We start from the raw sequence: 27661 nt of genomic DNA on the forward strand, positions 1-27661 counted from the left end.
TCCTTTTTCTCTTTGTGACATACAGCAAACAAACTCTAGAGTTGAAAATAACCAGGAAACATTAAAATTATTGATATATTGTCATACATATAATGATATTATGTAGTATTATCTTATGATCTCTTAAACCTTCTGTTCTTTATCAAATAGTAATTTATGTGACAACAACTGTCAAAACTGACTGGGGGTGGCATGTATCACTGTAGATATATCAATTTTAAATCAAACCCTACATACAGTGTATATTCTCAGATCTAAGAGTACTTTTGAATATTTGTACTCTGTTTACTTGAGCCTCTGAGAAACAAAGTTCTTCTGTGTTTACTCTGAGGAATAATAGCCTATCATTGCCAGTATTTTTCTCTCCACAGGCGGAGGTGAGATAAAGTATTGTATTATTTAATGTATGCCCGTCTTGTCTTGATTATTATATGTCTCATACACTACCCACCTGACTTTGTATAGGGATTTATTAACTCTCCATGACATCTTCATGGACCCTCTGTACATTGTTTCTAGACATTTTGTGATTGTGGAGCTGCTGACTCTGTTCTCAGTACTGCTGGTGTTTTCTTTATGATCGTAAGAGACTGATTAAATTATATCTCATTCTTTCACTCTCTACTTTTCAAATTTGTTTTTCCGTGTATGTGGTGCTTTTGTGCTGTGACAAGCCTATATGTTGCCAACAATGCTTTTATCTTTTCTATTTCTCTTGTAATAAAAAGTTTTTCATGCAGTTTATTTCTTGAGTCAACATTTTATATGGTTTCACCTCTTTGGAAAAGCAACGTTTTACAACAGCAGCTGTTGCAGATAAAACTTCATCAGTTTTTCTAAGTAGATCATGAAAGAAGAGATGCATTTGAAAGCGCAACTTTCTGTGTTTAAGCACTGTTGAGTGTAATCTGCTACTCAGGAGGAGGGTAAGCATCAAAATATATCGATAAAGATAATTTTTACAAGTCAGTTTTAACCAGTATATGGAATAAACTAAATTATGTAGGCATATATCAATAAATTATTCAGTAAACCTACAACAAAGATATCAAGTTTTTCTTTACTTAGAGACGCAGGGGGAAAATGTATTTCATCGTTGAAGTCAATTTCGACATATGCTGTGAACACTTGTGTCCGCCAGGCGGCGGCATTTCTGTACATACGGATGCAAAAGCAGGTGTGCCGAAGTGAGGAAGCGCAAAGGAGTCGGGTGTTTCCGTCACGGCTCGGCCGTTGGCAGTGAACCGCTGTGGATGTGGGAATGCGGTTGCCCGAGGCAGCGGGCATTGCTGGACACTCGGTGGAGATGTGCTTACAGAATCGGGAGCCCTCAGCGGTTGGCTGTCGTCCAAGTTAGCGGGCTGTTTTAGGGATGTGGGTGGGAGCCCTGGACGGCTGGGTGTCGCTCGTAACAGAGCTGCTGGGTTGTTTTTCCTCATAATTTTCTTGGGATTTTCTGTCTTGTCAGGGAGATGGAATAAGAGAGAAACCAAGGATTCCCCAGCACCATGGAGCCACGCATTGCAGGCAGCGTGAGTACAACAGACACCCAGGAGAGCCCTCAGGGGACTGGGCTTGTCACTGCTGGAATTACACCTCAACTTTTCAGGAACCTATTTTTTTCATTTGTAGACAAATCACATGTTTTGGTACATTTGTAGTTTAAACCAGTTTATTTACGTGGTTGTTGTTGAGTGTTATTCGCGTGTCGAAACAGTGTTCACGCTAATTGCTTTCATCAGTGTGTGTCACGAGCTCGTCTACAATCATTAGACACACCTGCGGACCGTTAGAGGCCGGTGTGTTAGCTTTTTAGTGCCGAGTCTGGCTCATCAACGGATTAATTTCTGAGGATTTTCTCCTGCCCTTTGTTGCTACGGCTGTTGCTACTGACGACCAGTGAACCCAAAGCCGTAAACAGACGGACTGACTGCGAATAAAGCCATAGCAGGCACAAGTTCTGTCCTATTTTAGGTAGAACAGATATTGTAGGTGTGAAGTATTACTCCTGACCTTCTTATAGTCAAATACAAGGACAGACAGCAGTTAAGAGGCACTGGAGAAGTTGCAGGCTGTGTGACATGATTACCAATTGTAACTCTACCTTCTGGGTCACAGAACACAACCCAGTAATGCAAAATTTAGGCCCCGTTTCTCAGTTTCTTGCTGTCTTCGTGTATGTGCGGTTTGATGGCCCCAGGATTGAGTTAACTGCGGCCAAGTAGCCAGATTACTGTGGATTAGCAGGCATTTAAAATAGTCACGTTATCCCACCAGTGGCTGCAGAGTCAGCTACAACAACACCTAGACTGCCTGCCAATTATTTATAGCAGAACAACATTGATACTGAACAAGCAACATGAAGTGCTGCGTTCATCCGCATAATGAGTTGTAGGCTATAGCTTCTGGTGTATCTTGCATGGAAGGTCCTCACTAGTTAGGTAATCCATTCAATAAAACAGTAGTGAAGCGTGACTCACCTTCTGCAGGGGCATAGACAAGAAACACACCTGATTATTTAGATAGGGTGCATGACCTGGATGCAGCCAGACATCAAGTGCTCCAAATTACCTTCTCTCAATAGCTGGATGGACAAAAAAAGTTAATGTTTTTACAAGGGAAAAACGCTGGAGATACAAATCTTTAAATTTTAGTCAGGAGTCAGACAATCAGTTAAACAGTTGAAAGATTGACACAGGTTACTAGAAAGTTACCTGGCAGGTCATTTATAAACTAAAATGATAAGATCTGTGTTGGTTCTAGCAGTTTTAAGTGTGGTAATCTTAGAATATCTTTGTTTATTAAAATGTTCTGTGAACAAATCATTACTCCTTGTTTATTCAAATTCTGTGAAGTGTAAGATTTCAGAAAACTCTGGTTAATACTAAGTGCCTTTTTGTCTGTTATAATGAAATTGTACTGAACATTTTAAAATAGAAAAGTAAAATTGGGCACAATGAGCAATAAGCAAATTAAAGAAGTAACCTTTCTGCTTGAAGAGGTTCTAGACCTCATTTTCAAAAACTTTTATCAACCATGTGTGGTAAATTATTGTTCAGTAAACGTAACAGTCTGTATTTGTTTGCCAAATCTTTCCAAGAGTTATCTCAGTAAAACTTACAAAAGAAAAGGCTCCTGCTGAGAAGTATCATTAGTGGATCGGTGGCCAGTGGTGGATTCATATTGTCAGAGACCCAACATTAATCCACCACTGGAAAACACTTGTGCCAGAAAGAATATTCAACAGGTTGATAATTATAAGATTAATTGAGGATACAGAGTAGACCTGCACAATATTGGGATGTTTTTCATTTTGTCAATTTATATTGTAAAAAAAGCATTATGTTGCTGTGTCTTGAAAAAAAAATAAGCATTTCATACAAGATGAAGTCAGTCTATCTTCTGGACTATTGTCAAATCAGCAGTCCTTATAGTTTTGTAGTGTACTGAGCCAAATTAATAGACCATTCAAGGGCTCAGGAAACCTTTGAGAGAGTTTCAGTTAGTTAGCTTATTAGAGTATGACACCATTAGTTTACAATACTTGTAATATTATCTTTGAGATACTGAATTGTGGGTTTTCATCTACAGTAAGCCATAATCAGATGAATATAACAAATGCTTTAAATATTTTACACTGCACCAAATCTATACAATATATGATCTCTACTTTTTAAAGTGAACTTCTGTAAAATTGGTGTTTGCTTTGCGGATACAGGCCCAAGGGTCAGTTTCCAAAAATGTACTATGGGAAGACATGGAGTAACTTGTAAAAACAAGCCATTTAAAAAATGGCTTTTTAAAAACCACTGTACACAGTTAACCCCTCAGATTGTGCTGTGGTCCCACTTTTTAAGCCGATGGAATCTCAGCCCAGGATCACGCTCAGGTAATGTTAGCAGCAGGTTGCCTCATGGCTTTTCTTGATGTCCTCCATGACTTATGATAAGTGCTGGAAAAACCCTGATATTTGAGATAAAATGCTTTACATTGCGTTTTCAGTTTAATAATACATTAATGACTAAAAGCAAACAGTTTGAAAATACAAAAGAGAAAACCACAGCTTTCTGACGTTGTACAAGCCATTACCAACATTACATTCATAACTAGCACCATACTCCTATGAAAAAGAAGACGATACCCTCTAGTAATCCTGCAGGTAAAGAGAATTATTTTTCTCGCTGGTGTTTGATATGCTACACCTCCAAACACTGAAAAACATGGGTATGTCCTAACAGGCAGCTCTGGTAATGCACTAATAAAGAGAAATCTACAAGAGGGGGCCAGTTCATGGTTGAGCATCCTGGTCAGTTGGGGGTGTGTTAGGCTTAAGGGCACCTCAGCAGTGCACAGTAAGGGAATGGATGCCTGACCTGCTGTCAGCCCAATTTCCAGACAAAGTCCATGATGGGACTTGAACCAGCAAACCTCTATTTCCCAAATCAAGTTGCTGCAGATTTAACTACTGTCAGACTCAGTGACAGATTTGAAATCAGTTCCTTTCTGTTTGAGATTATTGCATAGTATCGGCAGAAAATGTGTGCACTGTTGCTGACTGCTGTACTTGCTGATTTTCAATACTGCCCCATTCAGGATATTTTCCATTGGGACTGAATGTTATGAGAACAACATGTGCTCCTGATTATTCAGTAGATAACAACACAAGGTGTAATGTATAATAGTGAACATATCTAGATCTCACAGTTTGAATGTCTACCCCGGTGTTTTATCATGTCAAAAGTCAGTGTCTGTGGCACTCTCTTGAATCCAAATAGATCCAAACATATTTTTTGTATCCACTGCTAAAATGGCATCAGTTAACCTGAGGGTATCTGATAGATTGCTTTAACGTCTACTGACTGCAACATAATGGTGTGAAAGCATGGCCATGACACACAGGCTTAGATCAAACAGATATAATGTATCAAAGTGAGAGAGCATAGCTTGTGGACATGGAGCAGGTTTTTCTTTTCTGTCCTTTGTGATTAATCCAAAGTTTTTCAATATGTGTTTTGAAAACGCTTATTCCTGTGACACTGAATTTCCATGTTGGTACCAGAAGAACAGTGAGAATGAAACATATTAAAGATACTTCAAAACAAGTGTTTTAAAAAAAAACTGCTCAGTTTTAACCCTTTCTACTGCCAGATTTTGACTTGGTAGAAACTGCGCAGTGGAGATTCATAACTCTGCAGATCATCTCAAATTCAAAACTTGCCTTTGGCATTTGAACGTGTGGTGTTGGTAAAAAGTTTTACAACAGCTAAAAAAAAAAAAAAGCCAAGCTCATTCTCAAGAAATTCCCCAAAAGCTAAAAGCCACAACAACATTATGTGAAACTCTTAGAGGATTTGGGTTTAAAATAAACCTCAGTATTCACAAACACTCATGAGTCCCTGCTGAGTTCTGAATCAGACTCTAACAATCCTTTTCTGTGTTTTTTGCCGGTTTAGTGTAAAAGGTGGCGGTGAGATGGAATGCATGCATCTGACCCTCTGTAAACTGACCTTCTGCTGCTCATTTGAGTGACAATATCTAACAACAGGTAATTGACAGATTCAAATGAACTCTTTTTTTATTTTTATTGTCATTTCGTAGTTGTATACATACGTCATGCATTTAGTAGAGATTGTTTTTTACTTCACAGATCTACAAATGTTTCAAAAGTAAGTGTCAGATGGATCTGTGTGTCCATCATCTGTGTTTATGCATGAACTTCTTTCATGGCAGTGTGTTTTCAAATAAAGCATTTACAATGTGTTATTTCTTCATTCAACAGCTGCGGAGTTTGTGAGGTGAACAACAGCAGCATCATGTTCTACGGCTCTTCTTCTGGGGCAAGCATGTCCCTCCCCTCCAAGAGCCGTCTGAAGCGCCAGAGCAGGACCTTCACACAGGTACACACACACACGCACACACGCACATACAGGAGCATATACACACCTTCCTTTTGGTCTGAACAGCTGATGCAGACTGTCAATTCAACAATGGTCTAATGAATGATATTAACAAACACTCAAGAAGGTTTTCTTTTAATTTCAGAATGATATTTGAAAAAAGGAATCTTCTTCATTTGACAGATACTTAATTTGTAGCCAAATATCTCAGCTATTTGTCAGGTAACTTGCAAATGTGGTACCTGCAAGTTTTGCAGTTTTGTTGAGTTGACAGTGTCAGTTTTTTAAACGGTGCCATCCACCCTACCTGTGATTAAAATACAGGGTTATAATGAGCATAGGTTAACTTGCTGAAATTCAAATTTACTATGAAAAATGGTTAATCTTACGCTTGCAAATCAGCAGCATATGAACATTTTATATGTTCTTTACATGAAGTTATAAGCTCCTTTGTTAAGTGCAGCCTCTAATGCTGTGCTACATTGCTGTATTCTCTTAGTCCTGTTTAAATAGGATTTAACTTTGCTTTGAGCAACACAAAGGTCTGTTCACGAACAATGTGGTGGCAGATCTAAAATAACTCTGTGATGAAGTTTCCCTGCTATGAGTTCAGTGTTGTCTGTCTGTCTGTCAGGTCCTGTACCGCACTCTCAGTTACAGAGACCGGGTTCCTGTAGAAACTGGAACAAATACTCGTGGGGACAGGCGGTCCACAACTGAACCTCCAGAGAGACCAGCAGATGATCCAGCTGAGCTCTCTACACAGAGCTCAGCCCCTGGGGTGCTGAAGATTTTTGGAGATGAGATTTGTGCTGGTGCCAACTACAAAAGCGTCCTAGCCACACCACGCTCCAGTGCTCAGGAACTGGTCAAAGAGGCTCTCGAGCGTTACTCGCTCAACAAGAATGCTGCCCACTCTTACGTCCTGTGTGATGTGATTGGACGTTTTGAAGGGGTAGATGGGATTGAAGGAGCAGGGTGGCGAACTGAATGCTTGCGTGCAATGGGGGACAATGAAAAGCCACTGTTGCTTCAAGAGCTGTGGAAACCTCGAGAAGGACATGCTCGCAGATTTGAGCTACGCAGAAGAGCCGAGGTGGAGGAACTCAACGCCAAGGAAAAGGATACCGTCACTGCTGGTAAGGAAGTGCACACACACACACACACACACACACACACACACACACACACACACACACACACATGCACCCCTTAACACATTAACACACCCACACACATACACACACAGACAAATAGACAACGACTTGCACTCACAGCAGCTGGTCTAATTCCCTTTCTTTTCTTGACATGTCAAACTCAGCAGAAAAGCACAGCTCGTTACCTCCTCTGCAGTGTGTGTGTGTGTGTGTGTGTGTGTGTGTGTGTGTGTGTGTGTGTGTGTGTGTGTGTGTGTGTGTGTGTGTGTGTGTGTGTGTGTGTGTGTTTTAGAGCTTCGGTCACAGTTATTATCCTGGAGAGACGGCTTTGTTCCTTTGTTCCTGGATGATAACATGAGTATTTAAATGTGTAAGTGCAGTCCTGTGAAGACCTCATATGAGTTTTGTAATAGTCATAGCTCTTGCTTGTGCAACTGAGCACTTAAGAATCACACACACACACACACACACACACACACACACACACACACACACACACACACACACACATACACACACACACACACACACACAAAGTGGAAATGCATGGACAGCTGGTCGATTTATAGAGTGAAAGCTGAATCCTTTGTGTGGATGAGTAGACACCTACTGGTTTTATGAATGACGCATTTCTACTACAGGAAAGAGCGATATAATTCTCCTGCACCTGAGTAGGCACAACTGAAATGTATGCTCACAGAGTATATCAAGGAGTGGTTTTTCTTACTTCTTTTGTTTTTAGATTTCAAACAATAGTTAGAAAACAGCTCATTAAGAAAGCTGTTGGGGCTGCAGTTATTTAAATGTTTGATCTCTATGAGCGAATGTTTGTGCTGTGAAACTAAAAAGTAACCTTTATGTTGGTTTGTCTCACTAGTTGACTAAAAGTTGCCCTCACTCATTCCATCCCTGCAAGGACTCTGATAAACACTCAGTTAGTGCACACTCGTTTGAGGCAGAAAACAAAGAAAGTATATTTTAAACAGTACAATTACCTTTAAGTTAGTGCACACTCAGATTTTCTTTTGAGGCACCAAATAAAGAAAGTATGTTTTAAAGAGTAAAATTACCTGTAAAATTAATAAACTGCATAACGATGGAAAAAAAACGAATTATTAATTATCTAATTTGTAAAATATTTGCCCATGGTAAAACCTATTTCTTTGCTTTAAATTTACTGCACATTTTCTCAAAGCCAGCAATCACACTCCTCTTAGAAAATGCCAAATTATGAAACACTTAATAGTCAGTGACTAAATGCTACTTCTTAGTGGATTTATCCCCTCTTAAACATGTAGGCCTCAATAGCCAGTTTCCACCAGTTTTTTACACAGCTTGATGTTCATTAAGTAAAATTTTGTGTCATTCAAAGTAAAAATGTAAAAAAAAGAGGACTTACCTTACCCAACTTAAGGACTGGATGCCTTTTTTAAGCACCCTAATATTAGAGGTCAGCATATTAATACTGCTATCAAGGCTCATGGGTCTTGTAATGAAATGTGACATCTCAGGTGAAATCATGTTTTATAAAACAAATCACTGATGTCCAAACATATTGATTAACAATATTTAACTGTCAGCCAACAGGTTTTAAGCTACACAGTGAAGAATTCTGGTGGTCACTTGCCAAGGATGATGAATATTCTTATGAAGAGGTCTACATTTTGTCTAAATGTAGCTGCTTCTGCTGACAGTCATCCTCTTCCTCCACTCAAAGCAGCAGCTGGGAGCATGCTCAAAGCATGTCCTGTAACTTAAAAACAATGATCAGGTGCATGTTAAAATCAACAGGGCATAAAGTAGTTGGCTAACTAAATAAGGTGACACATGTACACTTATTGTCAGTTTAATGTAGAAAACCAGGCAAAAAAAATCATCCTGATGATTTAAAATGTTGCAGGAAAAAACAGTTAAGATTTGGTTCAAAGCTTGAATAGATACAGCTGTTGGGAAGAGAGATTTGTTTTCTCAACTGTATAAAAAAGATAGTAACAATATGAAGATTTCCCTCTGGACTGTAATGAGTCTTTTGTATAAACATAAGAATTAACAATCCCTGCTCTGAATGCTTAATGATCATTTTAAGCCACTTACAGTAACTTCCATACAAAATACAGGAGCATGCTTATTTTAGAAAAAAGGAACATGAACAGTGCAGTCTTTTGAGACACTTTTTACTGGTATGTAGACAAGAATAGAAACTGAATGATCTCACTCAGGCTACCTAGACAACACGTGTTTGTAGGATTAATACAAGTTCATTTTGGTTGTTTTATTGGATTTTTTTTTTTTTTTTGATAAGAAACATCTAGATCATCACCTGCATTTCTTAGCGCATTAAGCAACATTCCAGTTATACTTCTACCATTGCTGCCCCTGCCTCCTTTTCATAGCTTCTGAAAATATAAACAAAAATTTAATCACAGCGAAGAATACCCTCAGGGTTTAACTTTTTTAATAACTGATGCATATTAAAAAAACACATTTTCATTTTCTCACTAACCTTTTCTCTTTTGTGTTGTAGTGTTGAGAAAACTCACATGCCCCAGAGTCCCTTCCTGTTTCTCTTTATTTTCTGTCTTTTATCTCTGCTCTTTTCTTCCTCCCTTGTGTATGAGTGAGTGTGCATGCACATGAGTAAGATTGGAGTTTCAATACACACACTTTTTCAATGAGATGGCATTTTTAAAGGTATGAGAGGATTTTCAGCATGAACGCATCACATCTAAATTCAGTTTTCTTTAATCTTCAGCACTCCTGGCTTCGCTCATTTGTTACAGTCTTAAATGACTTGACATTTATTGCCAATTTTGTTTTTTACAAATTGTTGACTGACAAACATGGCCCTCATACCTTTAACTGTGTATCTCCTGTTACTAACTGCTTATGTGACTCACTAAAAGCACCACAAACTCTTTTAGCTCCACAGATCATGCATGCCCTATGGTGGACAGTTGTAACATGTATGTGGGGATTTTTCTGTGTTTGGTGTTTTGGTGAGGGGTTGTTTTCTCAGCACCCTCCTCCCTTTCATAACCCCTCCCACCCTGCTGTAGGGCCCAAAACCTCCCAATTCCTGGCGGCTCTAATGGGTCGGTCCGGGCTGGGCAAACACAGGAGCTCCCCTCTGCGCTGTGGTCGAGCAGTACAGTCTGGCTCTAAAGGTGGGGACTGGCCTCAGGTAGGGTGGCTGTCAAGTCATTGCCATGGAGACCACCTCTACCTGCGTTGTCACCAGCACCACCTCCATTTGACAGTGATTCAGCCAGTGTGAGTGTGTGTTTGTAAAATCTGTGTGAGCCATCGCATGTGGAGCTGCTCGGTCATCAGGTTCACCGTTGTCAGCCACATGTGCTGCTCCATCCAGCACCATTCCTCATCTGACTGGTTCTGTTTGCACTCAGCTCACACATGACTGTTCTGCACTGTGTGTCACAGCCTGAGAAGTTTGTCCACTCACCAGTCAAACATACATGTCAACAACGTTCATGTAACACTGGAGTACGCTCTCTGATTTACCATTCATTTTTCTCTTTTCTTATATGTCCTCAACTTTTCTCTCTCCCCTCCCTTCTCTTCTTTTTCCTTCTTCATTGTCCCTCTCTGTTGCCCTTTTCTCTCCCTGCTTCCTTTATTCTGTGTTCCTACTCCTTCTCTCTGTAGACATTAATGCTCAGGCTCGTAAGCTTCAGAGGAACAGGGCAAAAGGGACACTGACTTTGCCCCGGTCCAGCAACTCATCCTTCTGCCGCAGCCTCAGCGAGACCAGCCTCAACCAGGTGGGACCTCGCACTAAGCCTTTTCAGGATAATGGATCGTTATTATTAATGGACCTGTAACTATCTTATCTTAGATCCTCATTGTGTGTCTGTGCATGTGGGTTTCTCTGCAGCTGGGAGTAGGGGAAGAACCGAAGCGCTATTACTCCACTCTGCCAGGACCCTTGAGGGCTCGAGAACGTGAGGCAGCCTCAGGCTGCAGGAGGAAGGAGGAAGGCAGTCAGGGAGGAGGGGTGAGGCACTCGCTGTACCAGTCCCCACACCTGCTGCTGCTACAAGGATACAATCGGCAGGTAAGGCTTTGGAAGGAGTTACTCTGCATCAACATCCTGCTCAGATGTTTCAATTTCTGTGTGCCTGAGGATGTTTTCAACTTTAGCTTTCAATTTGTTTTAAAGAAAAGAATGCAGAAACGGTGATTCTACAGAACAGATGTTTAGTATTTCATTGTTCAGGACTAATCCTAGGACACCAGAACAACCGTTTAGCTTGGTTTAATTTGGCTCTGTATGAAATGATGCAGCCTTCGTATCAGGTTAATATTACTTTCCCAGTTTCGCTCTGACATGAGAGAGGTTTAATGTAGATCAATAAAAGTTTTTTGACTTATTTTTCTGATTCTTCTACCTCCCTAGGGATCCAGTTTTTGTCATAGTTGATTTAACTGGTTTGTTGATATCTATTGTTTGTGCTACAGGACTGTTTAGTGTACCTGCTGAACAGAGAGCAGCACACAGTTGGTCAGGAGACCCCATCAGCTCGCCCCAACATCTGCCTTTTTTCACCTGATATCCTGCCCCTCCACTGCCGCCTGCGCCGAGTCCCCACATCCCGCCGTCACGCCAACAATAACAAAGGAGAAGAGGAGAATCAGAGGTTCTGTGTTGCTGTCGAGCCAGTTCTCCATGCCACGGTTCTGGTGAACTTCTCCCGCTGTGAGCGCTCCACCACACTGCGACACGGTGACCTCCTATCCTTCGGAGCGCACTACATCTTTCTGTACAAGGACCCAATGGGTGCTAAGCCTCTTCCCGCTCAAACCCTGGCACGCCTCCGATCCCTGGGGCAGCTCTATGACATTGGGGTGGAGGAAGGAGAGGGCGGGGCTCAGACTTGTAAAATGTGTGGTTCGGTGCTGAAAGACAGAGCAGCTCAGGTGTCGAGTGTTCCAGCTGTAAGACGCAGCTTCAAACCTCACCTGGTGAAACCTCGCAGCGGGGGGACGGCAGCAGCAGGGCCACTTAGTTTGCCAGGAGGTGAGACTGGAGGAGGAGGAGGAGTAAGAGGAGGAGGAGGTCAGAAAAGAAGGCTACAGCTGGAGTTTGATCAAAGCCATGAAGACCAGCTGTTGAACAGGATTGTCTCTCTGATAGAACCAGGAGGTATGTGCTCTGGCCTATAGTTTGTAAGAATATGTGAGGATACTCAGCTTTATTGTCATCCAAAAACCTGTCTCCAAAAGAATAAAACAACTTCACTGATCCCCAGCGATGTGTTTTGTGTCAAAATCCACATCTAAAAATGCTGATGTCAAACCAATAAAAGGTAAATTTAACTTTTCACAATTACAATGCAGCAGTAAGTATTACATATCAACCTGGGGAAGGTTGAAATATCACTTTCAATAAACGCAGACAAACCCATTGGTACACTTCAGTGCAGAGACATTTTAGATTGTTCAATTTGTTCTGTGTCTTTTTTGAAAAAGGAAATGAGGAAAAACTGATGCAGGAATATTTTAAGCTAGGACTTTTTATCCAGCCTTTCGTGGTATCAGTTTTATGCTTTTCAGCCAATGTTAGTTCACAGCATATTTGATTTTGAAAGGGATTTCTCTTCTCTGTGACTTACATAAAATGATTTTTAAGTAAATTATGTTGATATTTATGCAGAACATGAATTGAACTTTATATGAACTTTACACTCTTTTATAGGAGACGACCATAAGCTCACGCCTGCCTACCTGCTGTGTTTGTGTATTCAACACTCTGCTGCAGCCTTCCCACCCGGGAATTTTGGAAAGCTGCTGCTCAAGATTGTTAGACGAATCCAGACTATTGCATGGGTCAGTCTTTGCCCGTTTCAGTATCTGTGTTTTTGTCTGTCTGTCCGTCTGTCTGTCCTGCCATCCATCCGTTCATCCCACTGTCTGTCTGTCTGTGTGTTTAGTTCTGTCTGTGCTGAGGTACTTTGTTCTCTACTTAAGTTGACCTCCTGTGGAGAGAAACTGTTCAGCCGTGTCAGGTCAGGTGAATAGTTAAACAGGGCTGTGTATCACATGTTTCGTACTGTACTACACATGAGAGCTAGTAAAAAGGACTATTTCTAATGTTTCATAATTTCATAGCCTTCAAACGCCATGGCACAACTTTCAAAATTAAGTTTACTTCATAAATATCTTGAACAGTTTTCTGTAATATTAATATTAAGTTAAAACAATTGTACATATTATTACTTGATGAAGTTTATCAAAGCATAAGGCTCACTTCTGAGTCTTGATGATCTATATTATCTAAAATGGAGTGTCTTTGACAAAACAAGTTATTTAAAAAAAAATAAAGTGAGGTCAAACAGCATTTGAAAAGTTACAACCGGCCATTGAACAGAAAAGAGAAAAGAAAAGAAAATTTGCCATCAAAGTAATACATTTAGGAAAATAAAATGTTCAGTTCATGAGACACATTCTGAATTGCAGTCCACCATTAGCTTGTATGTTATTCTGAAGAGATGGATCATTAGAGAAGTCTGCAGCAGCCAGATTATATTAAACTTTAGTGCAATGTTTTCTGTCTAAACAATTACTGAACCTTATTGCACATCAGCACCACAGCACTGTGTGTATGTTGTACATGAATCTAAGTTTGTTACCAAGAGAGGCAGGTTAATAGCCATTGATTTTCACGTCAAAGGATGATACACAATGATTATCCTAAGATTACAACTCTATCCTCATAAGTTTTTCCATTTTGATATCTTGAGTTTAAGACTTTGCCTCATAAAATTGGATGACCACAATAATACCATCTTGTCTTTTGTTAGTTGATGCATTTCTTCCGCAGTGTCTCCTGCTCTTACGTCTGGCTCCAGCTGGACTGTGCCATCTCCTGCCGTGATGTTTTTGGGCATGACTACATGTTGCTATGGTCGCAAAATGCTCTTTCCATGTTGGCACACCTTGCAAAAGGGAGGGGCAAGGGGATAAAAGCTCATTTGGATTTAAAGAGATGCACACAAAAACCAAACATTTCAATAAAGGCTTTTTAGAGTTGGTTTAAAACCTCCTCTTGGGCTTGAGTCATATAATATTAAGACTTAAACATGGTAAGGACATTTTATTTAAAGAGCAAGATGCCACGCCAAGTTATATAAGTAAAGGATTAGAATGTCACCTTTAGAGGGAAGAGGGAAGATGAAAGAGCCAGGTTACATTTGCTACATTTGTGCTGCTTGGTAGATGAGTATTGGTAAGACATGACAAGGATGCACAAAGATTACATATTACTAACATGTCTCAGAGCACCTGGCTGTGAGTAGTAGTAAATAAAGCTGGCTGCTGTTTGCTTGTTGTAATGTTTCAAGCAACAGTGCTTCATAACTGTTGATAAATATCTTGTTGTGTTGTGTCTGGTAAAAAATTGTCTTGAACAAAATGAAATGGTGTTTAAAAGAAGATCCAATCTCCATTAATTTCAAAACAAACACATGCCCAAAGACTCGCGTCTTCACAACAATATGTGGGCAACTCTGGGCCAAAAGTGTTGCTGCAATCCAATTCAAGCAGATAGTCCTCACAATACCTGCTAAACTGCTTACCGCTGACTTTATAAAGGAATTTTGCAATCTTTGGACCTCCCCCAGAAGAAATAAAATTTAAAATTGTATTCCTCCAAGTGTTGTAGTTAAAGTTGCAAAGAAAAGTTCATTTGCTTCCCTGAGCGTTTTATTTTCTTCTTCTTAAAATAAGGGTCAGCTGGGGTGCAGATAAACCAGCAGTCTAGGTTGCGCCCCATGACGTTTGCCCTCGAGTGGGTGGCCTGAGTTCGAATCTGCCTTGTGGCCTGTTTCCTGCATGTCATTCCCAACTCTTGCACGGTTTCCTGCTCTGTCCACTGTCCTATTCTAATTAAAGGCATTAAAAAATCTCCCCAAAATAGCTTAAAAATGAAGGGTAAGCTGATATTTTGTTCAGGGTGCACAGGAAAGTTATGAGTGTGTGTGTCAGACTGAGTGTAAAAGATTTTGTACAGATCATAGTGGTGTTTCATTCTGCTGGTTAGTGATAGTGTCCTGAAGTCAGGTTTTCCTACACACTTCCTGAAAGATTAATGAGCACTTAATTGCTATGTGTGTCCTTTTGTGTGTATGTGTGTGTGTGTCTTGCAGGAGAAGACAAAGGAGCTGGCTCAGAAGCAAGCTCAGCAGTGAGTATCGCCTTTCAGTAGAAAGAGAACAACTGTGCCTATGTCAAGTTTTTATGAGCATATATTTCTGTGGATCCAGAGTGTTCGATGTACTGTTCTTAACACTCCTTTGTCTGCGTGTGTGTGTGTTTGTTTGCATATGTTTGTGCATGTAGCCAGGACCCGGCCTCCTTGTCTTTGCTCAGTATCTCAGACTTGATCCCAGATCTACAGACCATCTTCTTCTGGATGTCCAACTCCATTGAGATCCTCTACTTCATACAGCAAAGAGCACCAGCGTACACACACAGCATAGAAACACTGCAAGGTAAAGACACACGTAAGCTAACACATAGTCTGAATGACTTTGAAACAACTCAGCAAATTATTCTTTTTTCAAATTGACATACATCAGATCCTAGATAAGCACTGGTCCTTCCCTCTCTGTTCTCTAAACATGCCTCTATCTCTGTCTAGGGTCAAAGGAGTCCTTGCTATCGGCGACCATATCAGCCAATGAGGAGGCAATGACCATCCTGGAAGAAGTGATCATGTACACTTTCCAGCAATGTGTCTACTATATCACCAAGGTAATCTGTCACACTGGCAGTGCTACTATCTACTAAATGAGACGTTTTTGAGTATCTTATTTTTAGCAAGGGGCTGGAAGGAAAATAATAGACCCCACTCATACAGAGTACACACACACACACACACACACACACACACACACACACACACACACACACACACACACACACACACACACACACACACACACACACACACACACACACAGTAAATGAGTACATGAGATAATACTATAAATAAATAATCAGTTATTTAGCATTTGCAGATCATGTCCATCATTCATCAGTATGTGTGTGTTCATGAATGTGTGTGTATTTCCAGGCTCTGTATGTGGTGTTACCCGGTTTGTTGGACTGTAATCCATTCCCTGTTGACAGCTCTGAGCCCTGCTGGAAAGGAGGTGTAGGGTTTCCTGAACCTGTGCGCAGGGTGCTGCAGGTAGGCACACCCCTTGTTGTATTAAAGTGAGGGTTGTTACGATCACATGGAAAGTATTGAATATTAACAGTTATAATGTTTTTTCTTAATTGTTTTACATCTGTTTGGTGAACTGAGTAAATTCATCTTTTTGCTTGTTCACTTTTGTTAAAAGATCATCACCTTACATCAGACATAGAAATGCACTTCATTGTGGTAATGATCATTTATGCTAGACATTGTTTATTCACAAACACCATATAGGAGAAAAACAGGAAATACAACAAAAAAATGTAAAATTCTTATCCTTCACCCCCAAAGAAAAAATAATATTGAGAATATGTAAACCTACGTGTCCTGCCCTGCATGTCTGGCAGAAAAGGACTTGCAAAATAAAAGTTTTATATGTTGTATTTAACCCTGTAATGCCATACATATCGTATTTGATACAAGAGTGTCAAAGACCTCTATCTCATCAACGAGGTAAATAGTTTTCTTAAAAACCTGTTAACATTTTTTAATGTATTCTACTTTTTGAGTATTATCATACCAGTACAGGCAGGTGAATTTTATATTTTTTTGTTATATACTTTCAGAATGGCTGCTCTCATTAAATCTAACACACACTTTTTTCATGAAAATGTTTGCTAATTTCCAAGGAGTTGCAGTACAAAAATAATATCTCAATTGTTACTCATTTTCTAAAACAAGTATTCTAATATTTCTGTGGATTTAAATAAAAGGGTCAATAAACTTCTCAGTTCCAAAAAACTAGAATTTTCTGGCTTTTTTTGGATGGTTCAGGATTCACAAGGTTAAACTGACCTATAACGAAAACTTAAAAAAAAAATCAATTTCTGAACTGAAGGAACATTGTAAAGAAAACTTTGTAAGTATTAGAATCCTATATTTTTTGCCTTTTTTACCAGCCTTACGTCTTCATGTATTTTGCTGGAACATTCCTGTGCATCTTGGATTAATTCCTAAATGTTTCGTATATCAGTGGAATAATGTAATAGTAGGGATAGAGATGTGTTAAATCAACCATTGCATAAAACACTGATAAAAGGATATTTGCGTGCTGAAGATAGTCAGTATATATATAAATATATATGTTCAATTTATTGAAGATGTTTTTGTGTATTATGATTAGATAGCTTGAAAAAGTTATATAAGATACAAGGTTATTTTTTAAACAAACTGCTTTTTAAGGTTGTGAATTAATGGCTTGTGATATTGACAGCCCCATTGACAACAGCCATGCAAGTCTGAACCCACAAAATCTGATTTTAGATTCAAGTGAAGATGGCAATGATTCGTGATTTAGTGGCTTTATCAGGCTGCAGCACTAACTGAGATATTTTTATTCTTTGTTAAAGTGGAGCCAGGTCTTGAAATTGAACCAAAGTTCACTCAGGACAAACAGTGGATAGCTCCTTTAGATGGTTGCAGTATGCACAGTTTTGTCTGCCCTTGATATGCAGAAGTAGCAATTGGCAGATTTGTACACGTTTTCATAGCAGAAATGTTTGTAAACTCTTCTGTTGATGTGCAGGTGTTTCAGAATGCCCAGGAGCTTCTGCAGAGCTATCAGGTCCACCCAGAAATCCAGGCTCAGATGTTTGCTTACCTCTTCTTCTTCTCCAATGTGTCGCTTTTTAACCAGCTCATGGACAAAGGTAGGCTGAAAGCATGCACACACTGTCTTCCATCAGGTCTCCCTCAGGGTTTATACAGTTATAAGTGTTTGACAGAGAACGAGGGGGAGAGAGAGTGTATGTGTCCTTGTGTCCTTGTCAGCATTTTGACAGTGACTAACCCAGATTTGTCCTCAATGCCCTTCCTCTATCTGCATTCTGTCTACCCCCCTCTTCCTCCCTCTCTTCCTTCTTGCCTTCCTTCCATCTGGTCATCAGGGGGTGAGATGAAGAAGAGTAGAGGGTGGGATTGGATAAGAGTCGAAGAGGAGGCAGAAAAATGGAGAAAGGGTGGGGTGAAGGGGGAGAGGCTGGAAGGTCACTTAGAAAAGTCATGTACCAGCAGCTACGTCCATGTGTCTGACTGCCTCCACCCTCTCCACACCCTCATTTATGATTCCTCAGCCACACATGCACACACTCAGGCACACGCCATATGTCTTCATTAGCCAGTGGAGACAGCAGAGATTACACGTCTGGCCATGGGAGAGGAGAAATACCTTTTTATTCTTGCAGAGGCTCCCCTGTTCCCCACCTCCTCTCCACCTTCCTCTCTGACTCCTTCTGTCTGGGTCTCGTTCCCCTTCTCTCCATCGCTACCCTTTTCGTTGCTCATTTATATTTCTCTGTGATGGTGTCCATGGTAACAAGGGAGAGAGTTTAGAGCAGGTAATGCTGACGTTTGCATCGGGTCCTCTGCAATACACACACACAAGCACACACACAAGCACACACACAAACATAAGTACTGATAGCATGATGATACAGAAGAAAGCCTGATTGGATAACTTAATAACATACTGCACACGCTCTGCTTTGTCAAGGATTTGCATGATCGTGTCTTTGTGTGAGTGTGTTGTGACGTCGGATCACACGTTGTTTTGTCTGTTTCTTTAAGAAACCAGCTGCTGCAAGGCATTATGACACCTTTTGCTAAGAGGTTAGGTGATGTCTCTTCTGTTTGTGAAGCCTAACACATAGATTACTGTATGCCTAGACATAAGCCTATTACAGAGATGTGTGTGTGTGTGTGTGTGTGTGTGTGTGTGTGTGTGTGTGTGTGTGTGTGTGTGTGTGTGTGTGTGTGTGTGTGTGTGTGTGTGTGTGAGTGCGTGCGTGCGTGTGCATATCCAAAACATATGGCACAATTATCGAGGAGTTATGTGTGCATGTGTGTCTGCTGTCACCTTTAACTGCTATCAGTCAATTGTTTGTGTGAAGCTTGCTATTAGATCTAACTTAAAGGGAGAAATTTTGTTTAGTTTTTGTATCAATAATTCTTTGACCTGATATGGTCCAAACAATACATAACAACAATAAGTTTTTTTAATTTACTTTGTACTTTTGCAAAACATTATTGGGAAAATGAGCAAATATCAAAAATACGATGTTAGTTTCTACTCAAATAAAATGATTGGCAATTATTGAGTAAAGAGATGTTTTGTATAGACTTGGAGCTTACTGTGTATTCACATTTGTATTTACTGTGTCTGGATATTTGTGTCACTCCATCGTGTACCCCTTGACAGGAGATAGTAGTTCTATCTGCTACAGCTCTTCTGCATCTGAACAGAGTCTCAGGGGTCTATTAGCTTTGAAAATCTGAATGGTGCCCAGCTACAGTCCAGTTGTTTGTCATTGTTTGCACCAAATCCCAGTAGAGGCCTGAGCTCACATTAGGGGGTATTTCAGAAAGCTTATAAAGGAATTATAGCTGCAGTGAGGTAATTAGATGACAGATTGACGAACTATGGGATGCAAGCTTGACAAATGCTTGATTTAAATGTACCACTTGTTTAAATGGCCATAAAACCTCCTTTGGGGTCTTTGGTGTGAAACAGAAACTAAAAATGACACAGTGGAATGTCTCAGTGTTTTTTTTTTTTTTGTTGTGCAGTGAAACAGACCCAGTCAGCTGAGTTCCTCTGCAGCAGACGATTTGTATTCTATGAGGAGCAGGCAGCTGGTGGCTGTGTTATTGTTTCACTGACGTCAATACCAACTTATTTAAAAATTAATGCCTGTAACACATGCACATAAACACACAGCCTCTGTGTCAGGCAGCCTTTCTCTCAGAATGCACACACCAAGGCATAGAAAACTACTGCAGTGTTTGTGTGTGTGTGTGTATTTGCAGGTCCAACTCGGGGCTGGTTCCAGCGCTCCAAGGTGCTGCAGATTCAGGCGTGCTTGCGGATGGTCATGGAGTGGGCAAAAAAGTCAGGTCTGGGACATCTGGCTGATAAATTCTTCACCAAACTCAACAGCACTGTTTCCATACTAACCACACCCCCCCAGCAGCTCACACAGGTACTGCACGGACACCATCAACAGCTGTCTCATGCATGCAGGGATTAGTTCAGATTAATATAACCCCAAATGCATGCAACCAGTGGATTCCCAGATTTAATCAGCTGCTTTTCTGTTATTTAATGAATTGCCACTTACTTAATCAAGTGTTCAAATCTATATTTAATTAAGCTTTTTGGAGGAAAAAAACTTAAAACTCACTTTTTCCATCTTCTTTATTATGATGATTTCTGGTTTCTGTACTCATTCATGACAGTGAACTAAACTTTATTGATGACAAAACAGGTGCTTTAAGGATCATTCTTGGGATTTATTTTTTGAATCCGTGATCAATTCTGACATTTTACAGACAAAAAAAGTACTTGCTTTACCAAGTAATAACTGACATATCAACTGGTATTATGAGTTATTAGTGATTGTAGATCTACTTACTCTAAAGGGATTTGAGAAAAAAAATCTGTAGCAAACTGTGATACACTTTCAGAAATGTTGTACATCTTTTACATGCACCTGACAGAAATGTTGAAAGCCCTTGTGCTCTGAGCCTAAGCAATCCTGATTCTTAGCTCAATGCAACAGGAGCTCGGGAGGTTTGTACTTGGTGAAATCTCTCTTCCTTTCTGTCTCTTTTCTCCTTTGTGTGCAGTCAAGTTGGCGAGCTTTGTCCAGTGAGCACCCAGCTCTGAAACCAGTCCAGCTGCACAGGATCCTCACCCAGTACCAGCTCACAGCTGAGTTAGGTCCCGTCCCAACATGGCAGCCCAGCAGCGAGGACGAGGCGTACATTTACAGAACAGGTAAGTGCAGGACTGTGTCAATGTAATATTTGTGAGTTTATTTTCATAGTCCTGGGGGGTGATTGCCAAAAAAGACCTTTTCATGCAAGAGTGCATGTTTGGCAAGGTGATTAAAATACATGTGTACATAGGTTTTTAAGTTGTCATAAAAGAGTTGGAGCTTATTCAATATTGTCTCTGGGTTATTTACAAATGAAATAAAATAATAAAAACTGTTAATTCTTGAGCTTCATCGTGTAGACTGATGTTCCTTTAGAGTTCAACCCTGGAAGTTTTTTTTCTCTTTCGTCTGTGGATTAATGAAATTCCAGCTGGTATGAAACCATTTGTGATCCAGTATCAAGCCTAACCAACGTTATGTAAGAATTTGAGACCCCTAACACAAAGACACTGAGGACACGTTTTCATGATTTTATTTTTAGTTCCTTGTGTCAACATTTTTGTTGTCGTATACAAAATACAATTTAATACTTTTGTATAAGCCTATGACTCAGCTTCATAATTAGCCTGCATTTGCAGGGTCTGCAGAGCTGGCTCTTTCTCAGGGTGTGGCCTAAAAGCAAAAGAGCAATGTACTGGAGTCAATCCAAAGGTTTTTGTAACTTTAAGCTTACAGGCCCCAAAAAAGGTTAAAAACTAATAACAGGTTTCAATATAAGAACATTTCTCACATTCATAATCTCTTAAACCAGGATATGTTTTAAAGTAATACATAAACTGTTAAACCCTCACAGAAACCAAGATATTCTCATCACAAGTCGAAGCAGGAGTTTTTTAATTTAGAAAAAACTGTTAAAAATAGTTTGATAGAACAAATCATTTGTCTTTGGGGAGTCTGAAGTGTGGAAGCTTCAAAATCAAGAGAGCCAAGGGCTAATGGGGAGCAATCAAAGGTTAGTGTTTTTCCTCACAAATGTTTTTTAAAGATAAGTTAAAATCACTTCATGTGTTTAGTGGACCTCCTGGAGAGCTTTGAGAACCACCCTCCTATAGTGCTGCCCAGCGCCGGCTTCAGAGTGGACCTGGACAGCGAGTGTATAGAGGACAGCATCTACAGACAGCTGCTCTACATCCGACACTACCTGTGGGGACTCCGCACTAAGCCCCAAACACACATCACCACTCCCGGCCTGCACACACATTCCAATGGTACCAATACAGCTGATTGGCCAGACGTCCAGGTCAGAAAAATGTACACACATTGTCAAATACACACACACCTAGCAGTAATCCCAGCCATGTGCCTCAGCAGCTGTGGTAGTTGAGAAGTTCCTCATAATCCCATAAATGAAAGACAAAAAAACCCTCTACTTCAGCCAAGCCACACACACATGCACATACTCACTCACAGAAACCTAGACATGGTTAAATCATGGGTAATCAGATTAGTCTTTAGGCAGTCTAATTAGTGGGAACGGCTGACTAGACCATAATCCTGAGTGTTACTGCACCCTCAAATGTACCCATACACGATACTGCATTGAAACACATACATTTATAAACATGCCAATTTTTTGCAAATGAAATAAATATTTACCATCCTGTTGAAGTAGAGTTTTATTCAGAAAGAAATTGTTCAATTCACTTTTTTAGTTCTTCAAGACAGTCATTTAGATTTCTTTTATTTCTTATCACGGAACCTTCTCTTTAGACCTCACACTGTCCTCTAAAATCTTTCTGTTAAATTTTACAGAGGGAGATGCTGCCTCCAGCCAACAGCAGCCCCCGCTCAGGGGCTCCTGTAGACGAGGTGACAATAGACACGGGAGAGGAGAGAGGACGGGACAGACCCCCAGGCCAATCACACACACACAGCCTCAGAAGAAATGGCACCGTCCACCACCCACGTACTGCAAATCCAGACCCGTCCTGCCTGTTGACCCCCCCAAACACCCCGCTGTATCCAGAGGGAGGAGGAGGGGGGACTGGACAGATCATAGGCCCCAACACCCAGATTAACGGCTGTGCAAGAGGAACTTTGGCAGAGTGTAAAAAGGCCAACGGACTCATCACCAATGGACTGGAAGGTAGGCGGAAACCTTAAAAGTAGTCAAAAGACAAAGAACACACAAGCAGAATCATGCAACCCAGGAACACCAGTCTGTGGTCTTTAAATAGTATGTTATGACTGAGGGTTGTAGGAATCACTACCATAATATTTGATTTAACAACTCCAAACAAAATAACATATCTATTGTGATTTTGTTATTTTGTCCATCTCTAAATGTGGGGATTGAATTTCAAACCAAACAGTTTGTTATGTACAGTATCAGTGCTTCAGAGATCAAGTTTTCCCATCTCGATATTTATTTATATAGAGAAAAATACAGAGCACTATTTCTGGCAGACAATACAAAGCATTTATTTAAAATTGTGCCTGAAAGCAACTCAAGCATGGCAGCTTTAACAGCCTTCTTTCTAGTCCTTAGAAGAGGGACTGGGTGTTTTTCTCTTTATGAACTTTTTGTGCTTCAAGAAAGAAAACCTTCATCAAATGTTGTCCCCAGCACACACTCTCTTCTTTTTTTCTTACCACTTTAGACTCATTTTCAACATCTCACTGCACAGAGCTCCCGTAAACATTGCTTCATGTTTGCTAACATGACCGCTGATCATTTATTTAAATGTATTTTAAGTAAACCATTGGCTTCATAGCCATCAGCCTTGTTATGTTTTATTACAGTGTGTGAGATGAGTTTATCCCTGAACAAATGCATTTTCACACCAAAAAATACAGAGTCACACTAAATTAACTAAATGTTGCATGCTAAGCTGTGAATGAATATTTTTATTGAGGTTAAGATGCTTTTATCATAACGTGTCTATAGGTTCTCAATTATCAGGGCAATGGTAATCTAAATAGTAGCTGGACTTGATTGAAGTTCTTGAAAGCTTCTTCAAGAATTTCAACCAAATCCAGCTCAGTATCAGTACGAACCCCTCCTCAGGTGAATGCATGTTTGAAACCTTTCATTTAACATTGTCTGAATTTTAGCACTGTCTTAAATGTGTTTCTTTGGTGTAACATTTTTAGACATTTTCTCAAAGTTAAACCATTCTCAGTTTATGTCTAGGTTCCATTGATCAGTATTTTTTTTATAATGAACTGATTCAGTCATTTGGTAAAGAGGTCTCTTCCCTTGAGGTGATAAATCTAAGAGGACCTTTAAACTCATTCGAAAGCAACAGAGAGTTTCGGCTTCTTGTAGTTTAGCCATTTGGTTTGATCACAGAATGAGTCCCAGTGCTCTGATAGTATTAAATGCAAGAAAGTGCTCTGTTAAACACAGAATAAGTGACTTGATAGCACCATTTGGTAAGAAAACAGTTCCTTTTCCCCTAAACTTTATAGTCCCCACTGGAGCCAGAAAGAAAGCTGAAACCAGACTTAGGGTTAGAACACTGTTTGTGGAAACAGGGTAAGGTAATTTTGCTTTTCATCAGCTGATTGTGGTAGAAGGGAACTCTAACTTGGTAGTCGGGATAAAAATAACCACCAGTTTCCCATTTTGGGTACCTCTGGTTGTGTTGTAGATGTTCTATCCTAAAACACGGTGACAATGGAATAACCGCAGTCTTGAATTTGCACTTCGAGCAGCGGTGTAGTTGAAGCTCTGCATGTCTTTTCTGTACCTCCTGTGTTTCTCGTGACAGCTCTTTTGTTCAGTCTTCACGGTGTAGTGAGTGTGACATCTGCAGGCTGGTGTTAGAATCACGTTTGTGCTCCAGAGTGGCTTCACAGCTGCACCTTTGCATGTGTCTCAGTATCTGTGTGTGTGTGTCCTCTGCACAGCAAGACTTCTTATGTGTGTCCAACCCCATAGCGACACCCTGTGTGTGTCTTTGTGTCTGTGTGTGTTTGTTTTTCTGTGGGTTTGGGTGTCCGTGTCCTCTGCAGGGTGTATTAGTGGATGTGAGTTTCCTTTCCCTGTATCCTCCCCTGGAGCCCCTCCCCTCCCTGATGACTTGTGTGTGGTGTTTGTAGTGGAACTGGACAAAGGACCCTACGGGCTGGGAATGGGACTGATAGACGGCTTGGTGAGTGGACACAACTACTTGTACACTGTAACAGTATTTCCATACCGGCCAAATAGTTAAGTGGATGTGCTGACATGACATCACAGATAGTCTTTTTTTTTTTTTTTTTTTTTTTTTTCATTTCTAGGAACGTGTCCAAAAGTAAACATTACCTGAACACAGCACATACTACATCCAAAGAAGTCCGACTTATTTGACCTAATTTTTAAGTTTAACACATTATAATAAAGCAGTAGGCAAATAACAAGGATACATTTGGTGATATTTACTGTATTTTTTTTTTACATTTATTTAAAAAAATCAGGGTTTCATTGGGTTTGGTTTGATAAAACATGAGTGCTCCTATAAACCCTTAAAGGTACAGAGAGGATTTTCTTACTCATTTTGAAATAATGTCACTCCTCTACTGATGCCTCTTCATGAACTGTAAAATTAGTTTATTAGGGACAAGATTCTTTATTTTTTTCAGACCAAATTATAGTGCTTGCCTGCATTTAGAGCTTGTCTGGTAACATTTGGCAGCATGAGGTGAGTCAGCAGGCAAAGGTAGATTCTTTATTTCTTTAGAAAATTCTACATTTCTATAATGTTTTGTTTCTATGAACAGAGTTTCATATTTATGCTGGCGTGTGAATATTTTACTGCTCTTTGGGGCCAAGTCTTTACTTCAGTGTGTGATGGTGCTCATGGGAAATTCAGTTTTCATCCCAGAAAGTCACTGAGGCATCTGTATGTTTTCTGTCTGTTGTGTACAGTTTCTTTAATCAGCTTCATTCTCTTACTTAACAAAACTGCCTGACAGTTTCTGATGACTGCATTTTTGTTTTATGTTGTGTAAACTGAATTTCTCAGAGTAACTTCACCTTTGACTCTTGTTTTGAGAATTTAAGATGATTGATTGATTGGTTTGGTTACTCCAAACTTCACCGAATTGATTGACACACATTTTGTATCCACTTCTACCTCTCACAGCACACCCCCCTCAACGCGCCTGGCATCTACATCCGGACTCTGATCCCTGATGGACCCGCTGCCTCTGACGGCAGGCTGAGGATTGGAGACCGCATCCTGGCAGTGAATGGCACCAGTCTGATAGGAGCAGACTACCAGAGGTACAAATGTGTGAGACCATAACAGTAGTCAGGAGGCTGAGATTAATGATACTATTGGATGTTGGTGACATTGAGCAGTAGAGTGAGCAGTTGTCAACCAACCTCCTGGCTGTCAGCCTCTGAAAACAATTGATTACTTTGATTGATTAAAGTGAGCCTAGACAGTGACAGGCCTTCATCCTTACTCTGTTTCTGCTGATCTTTATGTAACCTGACTCTCTCTTTCTCCTCTCCTCTCCTTTCTCCTTTTCTCTTTTCTGCTTGCAGCGCTGTGGACCTGATTCGCCTGGGAGGAGGTCGTCTTCGCTTCTTGGTAGCCAAGTCTGACTCTGAAGTCTCAGAGAAGATCAGTGCCTCTTCCTGCTGACCTCCTTGAGGATATGCACAACACACTCACACACACACCGAGAAGGCAGAACAGCAGGACGATGGGGGGCAAAGATGTGTGCACTTACCAACAGGGTACACACACACACACACACACACACACACACACACACACACACACACACACACACACACACACACACACACACACACACACACACACACACACACACACACACACCTTACAGACGGGGGCATGAAATATGAATGTGAAACCCAGCAACAGCACAAAACTAAGCAATCAAACTGAGGGTTGACTCTCCACGACTCCTCTCCAGGCCTGCTCCCCTCACACCGACTCCAACTGGGTTTGTGTGACAGACAGAAACAGTAACCCACAGCGACATCAAAGGAATGTGCTGTGAGGAAAGTTGCCTAATTAATCAGCAAGCTCTCCACAGCCAGGATACATTTTGCTGTGGTTTAAAGCACAGTAGATTGTAGAGTTTTAATTTCTCCTTTGTTAGACCTCGGAGCATCTGCACACACTGGACTTTTTCCAACCATTTAAAAAACTTTTTTTTTTTACCTGGAAAATCTGACATTAAGTAGCATGGTAAAATGGTTACCTAGCTCCTGGGTGACAAGAACTGATGATGTACTTTACGACCTTAAAAACGCCTTTGCAGACAAAGTAAAACAGCCTGAGTGATCCTTGATGTTTAACAAAGCGAGTGCTTTCAGAGTGAAATGTTTTATAAACCCGTTTGTTAGCGACTCCCAAAGCACGACCTCGGTCACACTACTGTATGAATGTTGACTTTTGTAATTCAGAGTGGCTGAAAAGGCAGAGGAATCAAACTGAAGAATGTGAACACATACAGCCCAGCTCTGCCATTTCACACTCAACCTCATCACTTGATATCACATCTGCTGCAGAAGAGATGAACTCTTACGTTGAACATTTCCAGGAAACATGGGACTTTATTTATTAATCATCCAGACAACATGCTTCACTCCAGACTTTCTGATGCTCAATCCTGTTGTGTACAAACCACTTTTTCTTGTAAATATATGCTTTATGTGTCTGGGTAATCAGTGTAAAAAGGTTTTTGTAAATATTTAACACTTGGTCTCTA

At 40.4% G+C, this 27661-nt stretch overlaps 1 protein-coding gene across 4 annotated transcripts; it reads left to right on the forward strand.

Moving 5' to 3' along the window:
- The first annotated feature begins 1221 nt into the window (after positions 1 to 1221).
- Positions 1222 to 26748, forward strand: radil (Ras association and DIL domains). Of its 4 annotated transcripts, none has more exons than XM_074683516.1 (22): positions 1222 to 1532; positions 5454 to 5545; positions 5648 to 5666; positions 5780 to 5897; positions 6532 to 7036; positions 10111 to 10218; positions 10718 to 10833; positions 10947 to 11126; positions 11531 to 12215; positions 12768 to 12898; positions 15217 to 15254; positions 15410 to 15561; positions 15711 to 15823; positions 16146 to 16262; positions 17797 to 17920; positions 20076 to 20248; positions 20895 to 21045; positions 22000 to 22226; positions 22739 to 23072; positions 24944 to 25083; positions 26056 to 26195; positions 26463 to 26748. In XM_074683516.1, the coding sequence occupies exons 3-22, from the start codon at positions 5656 to 5658 to the stop codon at positions 26560 to 26562; spliced, it is 3663 nt and encodes a 1220-aa protein (XP_074539617.1). In that variant the 5' UTR covers positions 1222 to 1532; positions 5454 to 5545; positions 5648 to 5655; the 3' UTR covers positions 26563 to 26748. The 4 variants fall into 4 exon arrangements, with proteins under 4 accessions (XP_074539617.1, XP_074539643.1, XP_074539626.1 ...); XM_074683533.1 differs by having other exon boundaries at positions 1223 to 1532; positions 25031 to 25083; XM_074683542.1 differs by lacking the exon at positions 10111 to 10218.
- The last annotated feature ends 913 nt before the right edge of the window (positions 26749 to 27661 follow it).

Source organism: Halichoeres trimaculatus, unplaced genomic scaffold (genome assembly GCF_033239565.1).
Source record: "Halichoeres trimaculatus isolate MK-OKI-2021-1 unplaced genomic scaffold, fHalTri1.1 fHalTri1_scaffold_2, whole genome shotgun sequence".
Taxonomy (NCBI): Eukaryota; Metazoa; Chordata; class Actinopteri; order Labriformes; family Labridae; genus Halichoeres; species Halichoeres trimaculatus.

What these genes read in the sequence shown, in the direction of transcription:
- radil (XM_074683516.1), top strand. An exon ending in GAATCCAGACTATTGCATGG is followed by an intron (nt 12,899 to 15,216) that starts GTCAGTCTTTGC and finishes TGTGTCTTGCAG; the next exon opens with GAGAAGACAAAGGAGCTGGC. An exon ending in CATCACCAATGGACTGGAAG is followed by an intron (nt 23,073 to 24,943) that starts GTAGGCGGAAAC and finishes TGTCCTCTGCAG; the next exon opens with GGTGTATTAGTGGATGTGAG.